We start from the raw sequence: 14203 nt of genomic DNA, 5'->3' as shown, positions 1-14203 counted from the left end.
CTAGCGGAGGTCGTGGGCCGAATCTGGACTGGCCGCTGCCATCGTTTCAGGACACGACGATGATATGACATATGATAACCGGGCTTGTAGTCCTTTTTCAGCAGAGCCGCAGACGCAAAATGGCACAAAGACGTTGATGTCGCAAGTAAATAGAAGGCTTACGCTTCCTAAACCGTCTTGAGACACGTTTGGTAAGGGAAAGTAATCCTTTGGCAGACTTGGAATTCCGACTCTACACCATTTACACCTGGGCCTTATCTTATCGCCATGCTTCAATTTCGATTGCGTCGCGGATGGACAAAAAATGGCAAAACCGAATGAAGCGATACATGCATCACTGAGGCTATGCAGCTGGTTGCGCCTCACGTAGGCTATACTGAATGCGATCAAATCCCTCAACTTCATGTCTCGAAACCCACTACCCCTGCTCACAAGCCCACAACTCAAGGACAGCCTCGGGTCAATAAAGATACAAATGACAATGTGAGAAAAAATTCGGATCAGACAGAACTTTGGTAAAAAGAATTTAAAAAACAGTTCAACGGCAAGCAACTCTCTGGATATTACTGAACACTTTCAAACGACGACTATACGCGATGTCGGACTCAGTCGGCCACCGGCCGCCCCATCTAGGCACTTTTTCAGGAGTTCCACATGGCGCTCAATGACAACGGTATCGCAAGAGCTCTGTTTCAACCCGCCGAAAAAATGTCACAAGTGGCAGACACGAAACCTTCCATCTAAATAAAAAGGCGGGGTAAAAACGACGGGCCAGGATTTTCGTTTTGCTTTTTGGGAATCTCACCGGGTTTATAAAAAATGGGATCTGCCTCGCTGTCGTTTCCGTTTCCCTCGCCTGCGCCCCCCCGCGCACAAGCAGCCAGCCCAGTACGAACCATCTTGGGATCTGCAGCAGCGGCAGTCCTGTGATCGACGACTCAGCGATCGACGGTTTCACGCGGCACATGCCGGTCAGCGGTCGCAAGATGGGTTCGGAAGGGGACTTTGCCATTCCGGCGGGCTCGACCGTTCTAGTAACGGGCGCGAATGGCTTCATTGGCTCTCACGTCTGCCACGAACTGCTGCAGCTGGGGTTCAACGTCCGCGGAACCGTTCGTGACACAACAAAGTACGCGTGGTTGGTGGAGACAATGAAGTCGGCGTGTCCCAGAGGAGAGTTCACCATGGTTCCGGTGCCGGATATCGAGAAGGAGGGCGCTCTGGACCCTATTGTCGAAGGTGAGTCCACCTGCAAGCGAACTCGGTGCTCCGGGCTCGATACATTGACGATCATCCCGGCTTACAAGATTGGCGGTTTAGGTGTTTCTGCCGTCATCCATGTTGCTTCTCCGGTATCATTCAGTCCGCATCCTGAGAGCGTCATTCCCGTCAGCGTTGCCGGGGCTCTGAATGTACTCAAGGCCGCCAACAGGTCGCCGAGCGTGAAGCGTTTTGTCCTGACCAGCTCCTCAGTCGCTGCGGCCCTGCCAAGGCCCGACCAGGCGGGTATAGACGTGACAGCAGATAGTTGGAATACCGAATCAGTTGAAATAGCCTGGAGAGAGGCTCCATACCATCCGCAACGGGCATGGCACGTGTATGCGGCCGGCAAGGTCGAAGCAGAGAGGGCAGTGTGGAAGTTTTACCACAAGGACAAAAGCCGGCGCTATGATTTAGTCGTCAACACTGGTAGATGCGCACGACCCTCTTAAGGCATGTATGAGGGATTGCGGCTGATGACTGTGTAGTGCTCCCCAGCACCAACTTTGGGAAAAGCCTGGATGCCGACTACCAAGGCCACCCTTCGACTTCGTCCTTCATCGAGAGCCTGTGGAACGGAACACACATGGATCGGCTTGCCTGCATCCCGCCGCGTATGTTTTAAGGAATCCGGCTGCCCTCTAGTTTGTGACGCTAACGGGGGATACAGAGTACTTCGTCGACGTCCAGGACACCGCCAGGTTCCACGTGGCCGGGGCCGTGCTTCCCGGCGTCCAGAACGAACGGATATTTGCTTGGGCCGAGCCTTTCAACTTCGACGCGGTGCTTGAAATCATGCGCATCCAGTTCCCGGAGAAGAACTTTGTGGGAAATTTTCACCGTTACCGCGAGCTATCGGTCGCGGAGAAGCCCCAGGCGCGGGCACTCGAGCTACTGAAACAGCTCGGGAGGGAGGGCTTCGTCCCCTTGAAGCAGAGCGTCCTGCTCAACGTTGAGAAGTTGGCCTGAAGGACGAGGTGATGCGTCGGCTGAAGAGTCGAGACGCAAGTAAGCTATTTGGGGGGAATGGGACCACTGGCAGGCCCCCGAACGAGTCTCGCCTGGCCGAACTCAATAACAACCACTCCGCATTTTCATAGCTACATTCCCTTACATGTACATATTTTACCTGCACCCCAGGATATCTCTGCCAAGATTCAACACAAGGCTTAGCCAGGACGTCGCATTCACCAAAGCAGTGCTATTTGGTGGTACTGAGAACGGAACAAATGGAGCGAGCATTATCCTTGTTGGCGATCGCTGACATGGAGCCCCTATATCACAGGCACAGAGCGCACCGTGTGACGCCGAGATATCGTCTGACCTATCCAAACAGATCCCGTCCAAGTGCATGTTTGCCGTCATTACAAACTGACGATCCCAGTAATGAACCTTCCATCCGATGAACTCCGGATCCAATGTGACGCCATCCAGAAATCCTTATTCGTAGCCGGCATGAGCCTATCTCAAAGCCATCCGTCTTATGAATCATGCAGCCACTGCCAGGCTCAATTTAGAAACCTTTTTTATCCGTGCCCTGGCTCGACTCAAGTTGATTGTCGATCCCAATGGCGGCTTTGAAAAGCTGAGCAAGGTCCAGGTCAACAACTTATTCCCTGACAGAACCCCTATCCTGTGGCGTCATACCTTTACTGAGACCATACCTGCAGGCCGTTGGCGGGAGAGTCGGTGGATTGGCGGGCCGACGTGCAAGTGTCGCCCGCCTCGACGGGGAAGCACGCGACGCCGTAGATGCAGAACATCAGCCATTTGTTGGCGGTGTTCTTGACGGTAACAGTGCTGTCGTCCATGGTGATGGAGCCGTACGAAGGCGAGGTGGCGGTGTAAGTGCTTCCGCTCTGGGTGAAGCTGACGCTGGCAACCGTGCCGCAGCCGGGGCAGCCGCCGTCGCGGATGCACTCGCCGGCCATGGCGGCGGGGACGAGAGGGAGGAGGAGAGCAGCGAACTTCATTTTGAGTGCGGTCGGATGGATTTGAACGAAGGAGCGTATGAACGAGGGTCGTGGTGCTGCACTGGAGGTGTTGCGAGGGGATGAGGTGTCCAAATGGTCTACACGGAGGGCGGGATCTTTGCAGTCTTATAGCGCGGCCGGCCGGGCATAGAAAGCTGCAGCGTGCCGCATTTCCGTGTGCTCGCGATCTTACGATGTCCTATATCCTATGTCGCATTTCTTATTCCCTATGCGCCACTGTTGCGGACCACGCGCATGAGCCCATCACCGGTTGCAATCAGCATACAGAAGAGGCGACTTCTAGGTGAGGAAGCTCGGCCCACTCGACCCAGAGTATAATTCACTGTAGAGTAGTATATATGCGACGCCATCCCCGCATCTGGCAGGCCAACTGCCTGGTTTCTAGTATACCCACATGACTCGATTAAGGACTGCGCCCGAAAACCCCCTGAGCGCACATATGTGAGAATAGTAATTGAAGAGATGATCTGCAGATGTTTTTTTCCAGAAACCGGCGGTTTTCTATAGTAGACGGCAAGTCCGGAATGATAAGGTTGGTTGCACCCAGTATACCGGCATTTCGGCAGGCAAGCCGGTTTGCACAGCGTGCATCATCCTTGGAATGAGCAGACAACCAATTCGACTGATCTGTGACCTTGCAGTTTACAGTTTACAGGTGACCGCAGTATACAGAAGGTCCGTCTCTCCATGTACTGCGGGCTTTCGCCTAGATCCAAGCTATGGAGCCCCGACACGGAGAGCGCGAGTCATAAGCACTGACCTGCCCACTAAGCAAGGCGAAGTGTATAATAAGAGTACGGGGTTGTGGGGTTTGCCGGTACGGATATTACGAGAGCATGTGTAACGGCAAGCTAGGGGCGCAGAAGCCGGCACCGAAGCAAACATGGGCCCATATTGTAGATGCCACTGGGTTTGAACGGTTGATAAAGTACTGTAAGTGGCGTCAGTGGTGGGCTTTGGTAACGCGGTCGGCTGTTAAATACTCACTGGACATGAAATATAATGTCTCTAACAGGATTCCATCCGGAACCATGGTAAACAAGCCAACACAATCTAGGTTAGGAAGGTGACAGGTTTTCGGCGGCATAACGTTAAGTATCGAGCACGACTACACAACAAAGGAATTAACCGGGCCCATCGCCGTTTGGTGACCAAGGAACCCCTCCTTTGGCCAGACTCAACGGTCGTAGGTGGCACTCGGATAAATTCTTGATCAGTCATGTATACCCGGTCTGCGATATTACCCTTGTAGCCATCGTTCTTGAGCCAGTTGGCCGCGACGTCGCGGACAATGGTGGGGACAAACCACGGCTGGAAGTTGTCCGTAAAGATGAAGGGCATTGAAACTAGTCTATGGATCTGTCACCTAAGGTAGATCCTCAATATAGGACTCGGCCTAGCTTTCTGTCGTAAAGCGTGGTACTGACGTGGCAGTTTTCCGAACCCACTAGATTGCGTTGGATACTGCTTTAGACACAATGCTAGACTCCAGCCCAGATGGACTCTTCTACCAGGCCTTGTCCTGTATATTCTTGCTGGCCGAACCATGTTCAATGCAAGTGCCTAGATGAAATACGTAAAATCAAAACCGCCCTATAAGCTTGTCAAAAGCAAGTCTGGCCACCAGACTTTGCAGATCGGGTTGGGCATTTTATGGGCTGCGAGCGGCGCGAGACATGTCGATTTTGTTGAGGCACGCTTGTGGTAACTCTGATATTGTTGCCCAACCGGCTAAAATTTTGACTATTAATAAGTATTTTGTGAAAGTAGCGGAAAATGGTTGACGAGAATGAACGCACAACGAACGGGGAACGACGGGGAAACACCATTCTTATAGTCACTCGCTTAATTCGAGTAATTCAAAATACCATCCCAACTGATAAAAGTCTTGATAGAAAGGAATTTGCTAGGTCAAATGTCCGGGATTACCAACCAGGAATTGGTTGCGCCATCTCGTGGCTGCCGCGATCTCGGGCGAGCTCCGATCTAGTGTGCGCTTCGGACAAGGTCGGAGGCCGGCGATTGTGTAAGACGACGTCCCGTTGCCCCACTCCGCCTCAGTCCGGCCAGTCTGGCCACCGTCTGGCTCCTCTGTTCGCGCTTCGCTTTTCAACTTCGGACATTTCGAATAGAGACGACTGCTCTTCGCACAGCCAACGAACCACCCCATTTGTAATCTCTTCTTCGCTGATGTGCGCCACTATTTTGACGGTCTTGAACCAGGACAACCACCTCTGATTTAAACCCGCGTGCATCCTCGAAGTGAGATGGACTAATTCGAACATATACTCAAAAAGGTCAACCTCCATCACCCTTGTTAAAGTTGCCCACTTTCTATACTTCCTTCAGCCAATCCCATCTATTACACCACCTCGCCCATCCCACAATGACCATCACTGTCGGTTTGGCCGGCATCACTGGCAAGTTCGGACGCCTGCTTGCCTCGAAGCTCCTCCAGAAGCCCGATGTCCTGCTCCGCGGCTACTGCCGTGACCCCAAGAAGGTCATCGCTCCCATTGCCTCATCCTCACAGGTCCAGCTCTTCCAGGGCGAGGCTTACGACGACGACAAGATCCGCAGCTTCGTCAAGGGTTGTGACGTCGTCGTCTGCGCCTACCTGGGCGATGGCAAACTCATGGTCGACGGCCAGAAGAAGCTCATCGACGGCTGCGAGGCCGAGGCGGTCCCCCGCTTCGTCGCCAGCGACTGGTCCTTGGACTACACCAAGCTCGAGCTCGGCGAGTTCTTCGCCAAAGAACCCATGCAGCACGTCAAGGCCCACCTCGAGGCCCAGAAGAATGTCAAGGGAGTGCACATCCTCATTGGCGCTTTCATGGAAGTGATCTTTGGGCCGTTCTTCCAAGCATTCGACCCGGCCTCCAAGACCTTCAAGTACTGGGGCGACGGCACCGAGGCCTGGGAGGGGACCACGTACGAGAACGCCGCCGAGTACACCGCCGCCATCGTAACCGATCCCTCGGCCACCGGCATCCAAAAGTGTAAGACAAACCGGACCCCGACAATGAGCACGGTATGCTAAGTTGATATAGTTGTCGGCGACAGGAAGAACGTCAACGAGATCGCGGCCACCTTCCAAAAGGTTTATGGCGTGGAGCCCAAACTGGAGCGGCAAGGTTCGTTTGAGGACCTGAAGGCGAAAATGTATAGTGTTCGGGCCGAGAACCCCAGCGAGTGGTACAAATATCTGCCCATGTGAGTCCTCCCCTTGTCCGGTCCCGTTCTTTCGCTGACCGCAATCAGGTTCTACACGTACTACTGGGGCATCAGCAGGACCAACGTGGGGTCGGACTTTGACAACACCAAGTACCCCGGCGTCAAGCCGTTCACTTGGGAGGATTTCATGAGGACCCGCAGCATCGAACAGCTGTCCGGGGGGGTCAACTGATGTGATAGTATGCAGTATATCGCATGACTTCGCAGAATGTACGGATGCAGATACCTAGGTCTCTTACAACCGTGTATCAAACAAATTGAATAAAAACATGTCTTGACTATCAACTTACATGTACGGCTATTGACTCTTAGTTTTATATGGTTTTACCGCTGTGGTTTAAATTAAGGCCAAAATCTATACCCTTGGCTAACCGTAGGTCGTCACGGTAAGTTTGGAGTTTGTAAACGGAATCGACCCTCTTGCATCCGGCTAGAAGGGCTGTAAGATGGGGGAACAACTGCATCATGGACAAGTATTCGGTCTACGAGATTACAATCTGAGTAATGTGCAAAAAATGTTATTTGATACTGTCATGGTGACGCCTCGGAACAGCCCCGGACTGCCTCCTAAACCGAATACTGTTTGTCCTTCTCTAGGAAACCGTCAAAACCCCTCCTTGTACGCCTGTGTCCGTTTCCAAGGCTCTCTGCCTTAATATGTTGTTGCGCATGCAGAGGGATAGCCGGTCTGATCGACGGCTCCCTGCGCCGAGCAGAAGTAGTATGTGTCCTTCGCCTTGTCGAATGCGAAGTAAACGGTTCCCTTGTCGGGAACATAAGCCTGCCAGGTAAGCAAGAAGCCGTCAGCATACAGAAACCCCAAGTCTTGCGCAGCTGGCGAAAGCGACGACATGGGTCCCAACTTACCGCGTACAGGGGAATGCCGGAGAGCGATACGCAAAAGCCCGACGCGACGTTGGCGGCGGAGTCGTCTATTTTCGAGCCCTTGGGCCCCACAATGGTGTCCTGTGCTTCGATTTTCGAGATCTCGGCGGTACCGCCAGAGGTCAACTTGCACGAAAGGGACGTGGGAAAGCCCTCGTACGTTTGCGCAGAGGCGAGGGCGCCAAGAGCGAGGACGACGACCGCAGAGCCACGCATTGTGCAATTCAGTTCGAAATACGTCACGGTGAGAAGGGGTGGTGGAAGCCGGTGCGTAGGCGTGGCAGACGTACACTGCAAAAGGCGAGGCGGGGCTGCAAGGTAGCAAAGAGTGCAGAGTCCTTGGAAACGACTGTCGTTGAGGAACGGGGGCTGTGATAACCGTGGCTGGGATAACTGATGATTGCTAAACAGAGCATTCAGAAAGAGGCCGACTTGCTTTGATTTATACTTGCAAGTTCTACTTTGGGTTTTGTGACGGCAGGCTCGCGGACGTGTACGGACGGACGTTTGCCGTGCTTGTGACAACCCCTTTCCAGGCTATTCGGCTGCGCGCAGTCAATTATAGTGCACTTGCCATTTTGGTGGCAAGTATTGACACGGAAAGCAGTGTGAAAGTAATAATATTAACGCCAGCCCAAGCCAGCCGCCGCACATTGTACCAACGATTGTGGAGATCGGTCGCGCCGGGTATAGGGTAGTTGAAGCCAAATATTAGGCCGGTTCATCGGAAGAGCGGAGGTGGTCGCTGTCAGGTGGCCTTATTTAGGGCAAAGCATTATGTTTAGGTTCTCGCGGGGTGTTACATATTGATAGCAATTAATGGGCGGTATTATCCCGGCTGCCGAAAAGGGCCTTTTCTGAAACGACGCTTCCAAGCGAGGATTCAAGCCAGGATGGCCGCGAGATGGCCACTTTTTAGACTTGGCGTCGTAGCTATACCGTGCCTGATGGGCAAGGGCATTTAATTTTATATGTCAGCTTTCATGTTCTGCCAGGGGGAGATAGAAATCAACTAGCGTCATCCATTGATTCAGCGATAAAATGCAAGGCGCGTTTTGGTATTTGCAGGAACCATAAGCCACCAAGGCACTAATACCATCTTTTTCCGAAAATATTATTGTTGAACAACTTTGAAGAGTTGAAATTGTTTAACGCATTAAATGCATTCCGGTAAGGGATATCAGACACCGGATGACCCAAACCTTGCCCAGTGTTGGTGCCATGGCTTGCTAGGTTTATTACAGCCGATGGCGAGTAATATGGTCACCAACGCGCGCAAGGCTTTCGCTCGTGTACAAGCATTGTGCAATTCAGCTTGGCGTACTCGTTCAGTTGTCAACCCGGTGAATAGGGCACCGAGCACGAAGCATGAATCGGGCTTCTTCGCACATGCCGTGTCTATTCCGGACGCGGAGAACATCGGCCCCGCTAGCGACACCACGCCCCGAAGCGTCAGGCCCATAATAACCCCGGACGCAACCCAGGCCCGGCTCCCGTCACCTCCCGACCGACCATGTGCCGCAATAACTAGCATACCAACGCAGCCACTCACAATTCACTATCAACCCGAGCTAGATCCTTCGTCTGATGCTCAATCACTATATGTCATATTCTTGGGATTGCTAGGGTCACTTGTCCATGCCCGAAGTTTACGAGTTATCGATCGCGCACTCTATTCGGAGGTCGGAGAGTGCTGGTGATAATTATCCCCACATATCACGGCTACAAAATCAACAAAGCGCAGCCTCCCACTCACGTATGCATCGCCCTTCCAGCCATCAATTAGCACCATAACAATATCAACTGCAGCACGCACGTGTACTCATGGGGTGAACCCATCGACACGGCGTCTTTTGGTATCACGACAAAAGGGAATCCAAGCTCGGATCATAATTTATCCGCAAACCTCGTCGGCCTACAAGCTACCCCTCACCGTGGAAATGACCTGTTTCATTAGCCGCCAGCGTCCTATGCAGGACTCCAATGAGAGTTTTGACGACAGGACGTCCAAGAGGGCTGCAAAATCATTAAGACTGGCGAGATGCCGACCTTTCAGCAGGGCCTTCATAGCCTGGCTCCATCTCTGTTCCCACTCATCGTCATCGTAGCCATAGTCGTATTTGGCAGCGCCGAACCATCCTATGCCACAATGGATCCGCCAAAAATGCCAACCAATGTTGTGGCAGTTGGTGGCATGGCCGTCAAGTCGCTTTTAAATCTCCATATAACTATCCGTGGCCTTCGGAGCCAGGAACAGAACGCCAAATCACTTAAGGATTCAGTCAAAAAGTTGAACGAATCATTGGGTTCGCTTCTAAAAACCATTGTTTGGAATCCAGACATCGATTTCCAATCCCTCGGCTTCCAATCCCTCGAGCCTCTACTCGAACGCTGTAGTAACGCGTGCAACGAGTATAGCACATTCATCGCCCAGTTCACGAAGAAAACTAGCGATGCAGGGGACTGGATTACGCAGAAATATATCCAGAGAGATGCCAACGACTTCAAAAATATGATAACCGCATATCACTATATTATTGATATTGCTTCGGCAACTGCAAACTTGTCAGTAACTCCAGATCCAAGTCATCTCTTTGTTGGGCCTGTCTACTGACACTTAATCATCGCAGACGAATAGCCGAAGTATCGCCCGGGCTCCTTGAAGATTATATGGACATGAACTCTGACGTCACTACCGAACTGAATAAGCACCTACAAGACCTGCAGCAGAAGATTGACCGCCTCGAGACTGGGGATACCGCGGCAACCGGCCATGCCGCAATGGAGTCGCAGTCGGTCCTGGAAGAAGAGAAGAGTATCCAGCAAGGTCTCAAGATGTGTGTTCAGTTGGGTGCTTTGATCGATTCATTTGAATCATCGTCGGAGCATTCCCGGGCTTCAGACCAATCATCGGCAGATTCAGACATCAAGGCTGGCCCGGGTGAAATCAGAGAGACCATCCAGTCTCTCGTAGTTGGCTTACAAACTCAAAAGGCTCTCGTCAGCAGCCAAATGGGGACTGTCTCTTCGGGAGAAGCGCCTCCTGAACCCGTCGCCGCACAGCTTGCACGACTCCAGCAGATCAAAGACAGCGTGGGTCGGTGCATACAAATCATGAATGAAGCTGGTGAACTGGCCAATGAGCGAAGGAACTTTTTCGAAAAGGTCAAAGTGACAGGCAATGCCTACGCATTCCCAGTCTCGACATTAACCAGCAACGGCGGCCCTGTGACGGTCAAGGAATCCAGCTTCACAGATCGCTCGCGATTTTTTGGCGGGCAGGCATCAGACAATACCGTGGTAAAGGCTGTGGAGGCTTTCAAGGAGCTAGATATGGATTACAACAAGAATCTGGGAACCGCGGAAGGTCGCGGGCCGGACTCGACAGGTACGTTTTCTGGGGACTCGAAGCCAAGGGAAAATCCAATTTTTAACGGACCGGGATATACGATCAATGGCCATAAGCAAGGCTGATTTATACAAGCGCTTCTGCGAACAAATTAGGAGGCTTGAAGGCTGTCTGCTGGTAGGAGGGTTCGTCGCGTTTCATATCATGTATAATAGTGTGTGGGACTAAATTCCTTCCATGGGATCAAATCATCTAATGCTCGAACGCTGCCAGGCCTGGCAAAATGCGTGACCGACTAACAGGGCTCGGCGGGTTTATACTCTACTACGTCGCTTTCTCCCAGGACAATGTGTTTCCTATATATAGTGGATCGAAATCAGACTCGAGACTACCTCGGCCCAGTTGAACGACGCACCCTAACCAGGGTGAGCCTGGAACCATCTTCCCAACCACGACCAGATGTTGGACGAACGATTGTAGACCACCTCGCTTCACCACCGCCCACGTGGGCCGCACCTCTATTTGTACGCGACATTGACCTTGACCCTCTCTTCCAGCGGGCACTTCCCGCCCGACGCCAGCTTGAACACCAACTGCTCGCCGTCCTCGGCAATCCAGTACCGCTCCTTCAGCGGCCGCAGGGACGAGATCCCGGCCGACGACCCGGCCGTCACCTCGGGCGGCGGCGGGCGTGACTTGAGCGCCAACACGAGCAGCTCGGACAGGCTGTCCCACGACGTGGACGTGATGCCCGCGGCCAGCGACCACAGCAGGAACAGCACGATGACGGGCAGGTAGGCGAGCAGGATGATCATGGATGTCCGCATGCCGGAGTTTTGGCTCGTGTACGCGTACCCGTAGATGTCGGTGTTCATCCGGAAGCTGTAGGCCTCGGTGAGGTTAGCCGGGGCAACGTAGGGCGACTTTGACGGCCGGCCAAACGTCGTCGTCGCCGCGTCGGGCAAGAAGTCGAGCCACCACTGGCCAGTCTCGTTCCGGAACTCGTACACCATGGCCGCGTACGGCGCCGTCCTCGTCATCCCGTTCACAGTCATCAGGGCCAGCACCGCCTCCAGGTGCGGCACGTAACCCGGGGTCCAGCGGTCGCCGTCCCGGAACGCCGTCGGCCAGAGCAGGTTTTCCAGGACCGTGGCGTTGGTGCCGTCGCCCAGGCGCGGGTTGAGGTACTTCGCCCAGGATGGCCTGATTTGGGTTTTAATGTCGGCGCGCCTATTCACCTGCAGCCAGTTCCCTCGAGCCGAGTTCCCTTCCGGCACGAGGCCGATGCTCATGGGATAACCGATATGGCCGACGAGTTCCATGTCGATCAGCCCGGTCTCCCTCCACCGGGCTTCCACGAAACACCCGTATATAAACGGGCTCGATTCGCTGCCAGACGGGACGGCGACGACGGCTCCAAGAGACGCGCCCCTGGCCATGTCAGGGTCGGGGTCGAACCAGAGGATCTCTGGGCGGGAGAGCGACGGCGGCAGCGCCTGTATCCAAGGGCCGATGACGGGGGTTCCGTACAGCGCGGGCCGGAAGTCCTCGTCTACGAAGTCCGGGAACATGATTTTCGTCTCGTTTCCAGCGAAAACGATAGGCCGCAGGTTGGGCTCGCAGCGGGCGTGGACAAGGGCGTCGCGCGTGGACCCTCCTATATAGGCCCTAATCTCCTTCCTCATCCCAAAGTTCCTATGCGGTCCTTTGCCAGACACAACAACTATGTGCGCCGCTCTCGTCCAGTGCTCGTAGGTGTCAAAGGCCGCGTCGACAATTGCCTGGTGCGGCATCGTCACAACGGTGAAGTTTGAGGTAGTACTGACGGAAGAGTGCGTCTTGAGGGACCGAGGGACTATCCAACAAGCCAAGTGCGCTTTCCTGCCCCTGATGATGGTAGGGCTTGGGGGAGGATGGTGCTGGCTCCAGTAGTAGGCCTCGTCTCTCAGGTCGGGGTCGTAGATTGTTGCACTCGTCAGGTGTTCCAAGTAGTTGTCGCGGAGCTGCCTCCAGTACCCCGAGGGGCAGCGGATGTCGCCCTCGACGAGACAGTGATCGCCCAATACATCAGAGCTGTCCAGTTGGGCGGGGAACAGCGTCTTCTCGGAGACGTTGAGCCACGTTATGGCGCCGCCGGCCGCGTGCCACTCCAGGTCCGGCGAGAGGGCCGAGGCAGTCGCCGGCGCGACTATGACGGTGAAGGCGGAGAAGAGGATCAGGCAGGCCACGTACGCGGCCTTCTTCCACGGCGCCGAGAACTCGGCGGCGAGCAGCGCCAGCATCTCCTGGGACCAGAGGAAGCTGGGGCGGGAGAAGTTGAGGCCCGAGGCCAGGCTGGCCATGGGGACGCCGTGGCCCAACACGATCTCGTGCCGCAGGGCAGTGAAGAGGATGCACCCCAGGGAAAAGACGACGAAGAGCTCGAGTAGCTTAGCAGCCATCTGTAGGGCGAAGAATCGCTCGCTATCCTGGCCCTGGTTGCCCTGCAGCTCGGAGCCGATGTAGGTCTCGCTGTAGAAGAAGCGGGCGATGGTGATGATTGTGACGATGGCAGGGAGGTGGGGGAGGACGGACTGGAGGGCCACCCACCGGCTCTTGAAGATTGCGACCCGGCCGGTAACGCTACGGTTACGTCGAAGAGGTAGATTGGTCCATAGCAGCCACAGGAACGATAGGTGGGATTGCCGAAGCGTGTTCTCGACCGCTGGGGGGCTTGTTGCTTTCTGGTCTGGCTCACTGCCAGTTTCGACTAAGACAGGCTTCTCTGTTTCATGGACGCTGTTCTGTCGGCTTGCCGGATCTTTTGGAGGCTCGTCGCTGTGCGAGGGAACATGCGAGGCCCTTTTCGAACCAACATCATCGGTGGTGCTTGAGGTTTGCTGCACCTCGGATGGTTGTGGAAAGCTGGTAGCCTGGTCGGCGAACAGGGGCGTCGTACTCTGTCGTGCCGCGTCTCCCATTTTCGAAGCCTTGATCAGGGCGACGTGTAAGTTGCAGACAGTGTACCGAACAGAGATGTGAAAGCACCATGCCCGGGGCCTTGACCTGGCGCTGCTACTTATGTGTCAAGTATCGAGCCCAGATCCGAGCCTGTCTCAAAGTTGTCTTTCGCAACGAGGCTGAGCGGACGCATGACGACTTTGCAGCAGTCCCGATCAGGCTCGACGTCCTGGCGAGCTGCCTCGTCTCCCACAGCCTTCGTCCTTGTGGCCAACGGGACGCGGTGGATTTAAGCCTTCCTGCAGGCTACCTTGGCATGCACACGCCTTGTCAGGCAGCGAGCATCGTGGCCTATCGCTTCAAGTTGGCCGGCACTAATGCACGCGCGATCGCTTGTGGGAGTCTTCAGCTTCTTTGGGCCAGTTCGGCCGTGGTTGGGTAGGAAAATGCAGCTGCAACTCGCTGAGACGTAAATAGATGCTCGATGCTGTCGTTGTCGCCACACAAGTACTTTGGAATTTCTATGCATAAGCACTGCCAC

At 54.3% G+C, this 14203-nt stretch overlaps 6 protein-coding genes across 6 annotated transcripts; 3 read left to right on the top strand and 3 right to left on the bottom strand.

Moving 5' to 3' along the window:
* Positions 1-965: 965 nt before the first annotated feature.
* On the top strand, positions 966-2229 carry EsH8_I_000425 (uncharacterized protein; the record flags this gene model as incomplete). Its single annotated transcript, XM_083267838.1, has 3 exons — positions 966-1689; positions 1749-1874; positions 1931-2229. 3 exons carry the CDS (start codon positions 966-968, stop codon positions 2227-2229), a joined length of 1149 nt encoding a protein of 382 aa, XP_083118276.1.
* Positions 2230-2909: 680 nt separating this feature from the next.
* On the bottom strand, positions 2910-3233 carry EsH8_I_000424 (uncharacterized protein; the record flags this gene model as incomplete). The annotated part of the gene is made up of 1 exon (XM_083267837.1): positions 2910-3233. One exon carries the CDS (start codon positions 3231-3233, stop codon positions 2910-2912), a length of 324 nt encoding a protein of 107 aa, XP_083118275.1.
* A 2407-nt stretch (positions 3234-5640) lies between these two features.
* On the top strand, positions 5641-6660 carry EsH8_I_000423 (uncharacterized protein; the record flags this gene model as incomplete). Its single annotated transcript, XM_083267836.1, has 3 exons — positions 5641-6253; positions 6305-6467; positions 6516-6660. The coding sequence occupies 3 exons, from the start codon at positions 5641-5643 to the stop codon at positions 6658-6660; spliced, it is 921 nt and encodes a 306-aa protein (XP_083118274.1).
* A 480-nt stretch (positions 6661-7140) lies between these two features.
* Positions 7141-7589, bottom strand: EsH8_I_000422 (uncharacterized protein; the record flags this gene model as incomplete). The annotated part of the gene is made up of 2 exons (XM_083267835.1): positions 7141-7269; positions 7356-7589. 2 exons carry the CDS (start codon positions 7587-7589, stop codon positions 7141-7143), a joined length of 363 nt encoding a protein of 120 aa, XP_083118273.1.
* Positions 7590-9414: 1825 nt separating this feature from the next.
* EsH8_I_000421 (uncharacterized protein) lies at positions 9415-10847 on the top strand (the record flags this gene model as incomplete). The annotated part of the gene is made up of 2 exons (XM_083267834.1): positions 9415-9938; positions 10004-10847. 2 exons carry the CDS (start codon positions 9415-9417, stop codon positions 10845-10847), a joined length of 1368 nt encoding a protein of 455 aa, XP_083118272.1.
* A 393-nt stretch (positions 10848-11240) lies between these two features.
* EsH8_I_000420 (uncharacterized protein) lies at positions 11241-13682 on the bottom strand (the record flags this gene model as incomplete). The annotated part of the gene is made up of 1 exon (XM_083267833.1): positions 11241-13682. One exon carries the CDS (start codon positions 13680-13682, stop codon positions 11241-11243), a length of 2442 nt encoding a protein of 813 aa, XP_083118271.1.
* Positions 13683-14203: the final 521 nt, after the last annotated feature.

This window comes from Colletotrichum jinshuiense, chromosome 1 (assembly GCF_051148585.1).
Source record: "Colletotrichum jinshuiense chromosome 1, complete sequence".
Lineage (NCBI taxonomy): Eukaryota > Fungi > Ascomycota > Sordariomycetes > Glomerellales > Glomerellaceae > Colletotrichum > Colletotrichum jinshuiense.
This window is presented reverse-complemented; position numbering and strand designations above follow the sequence as displayed.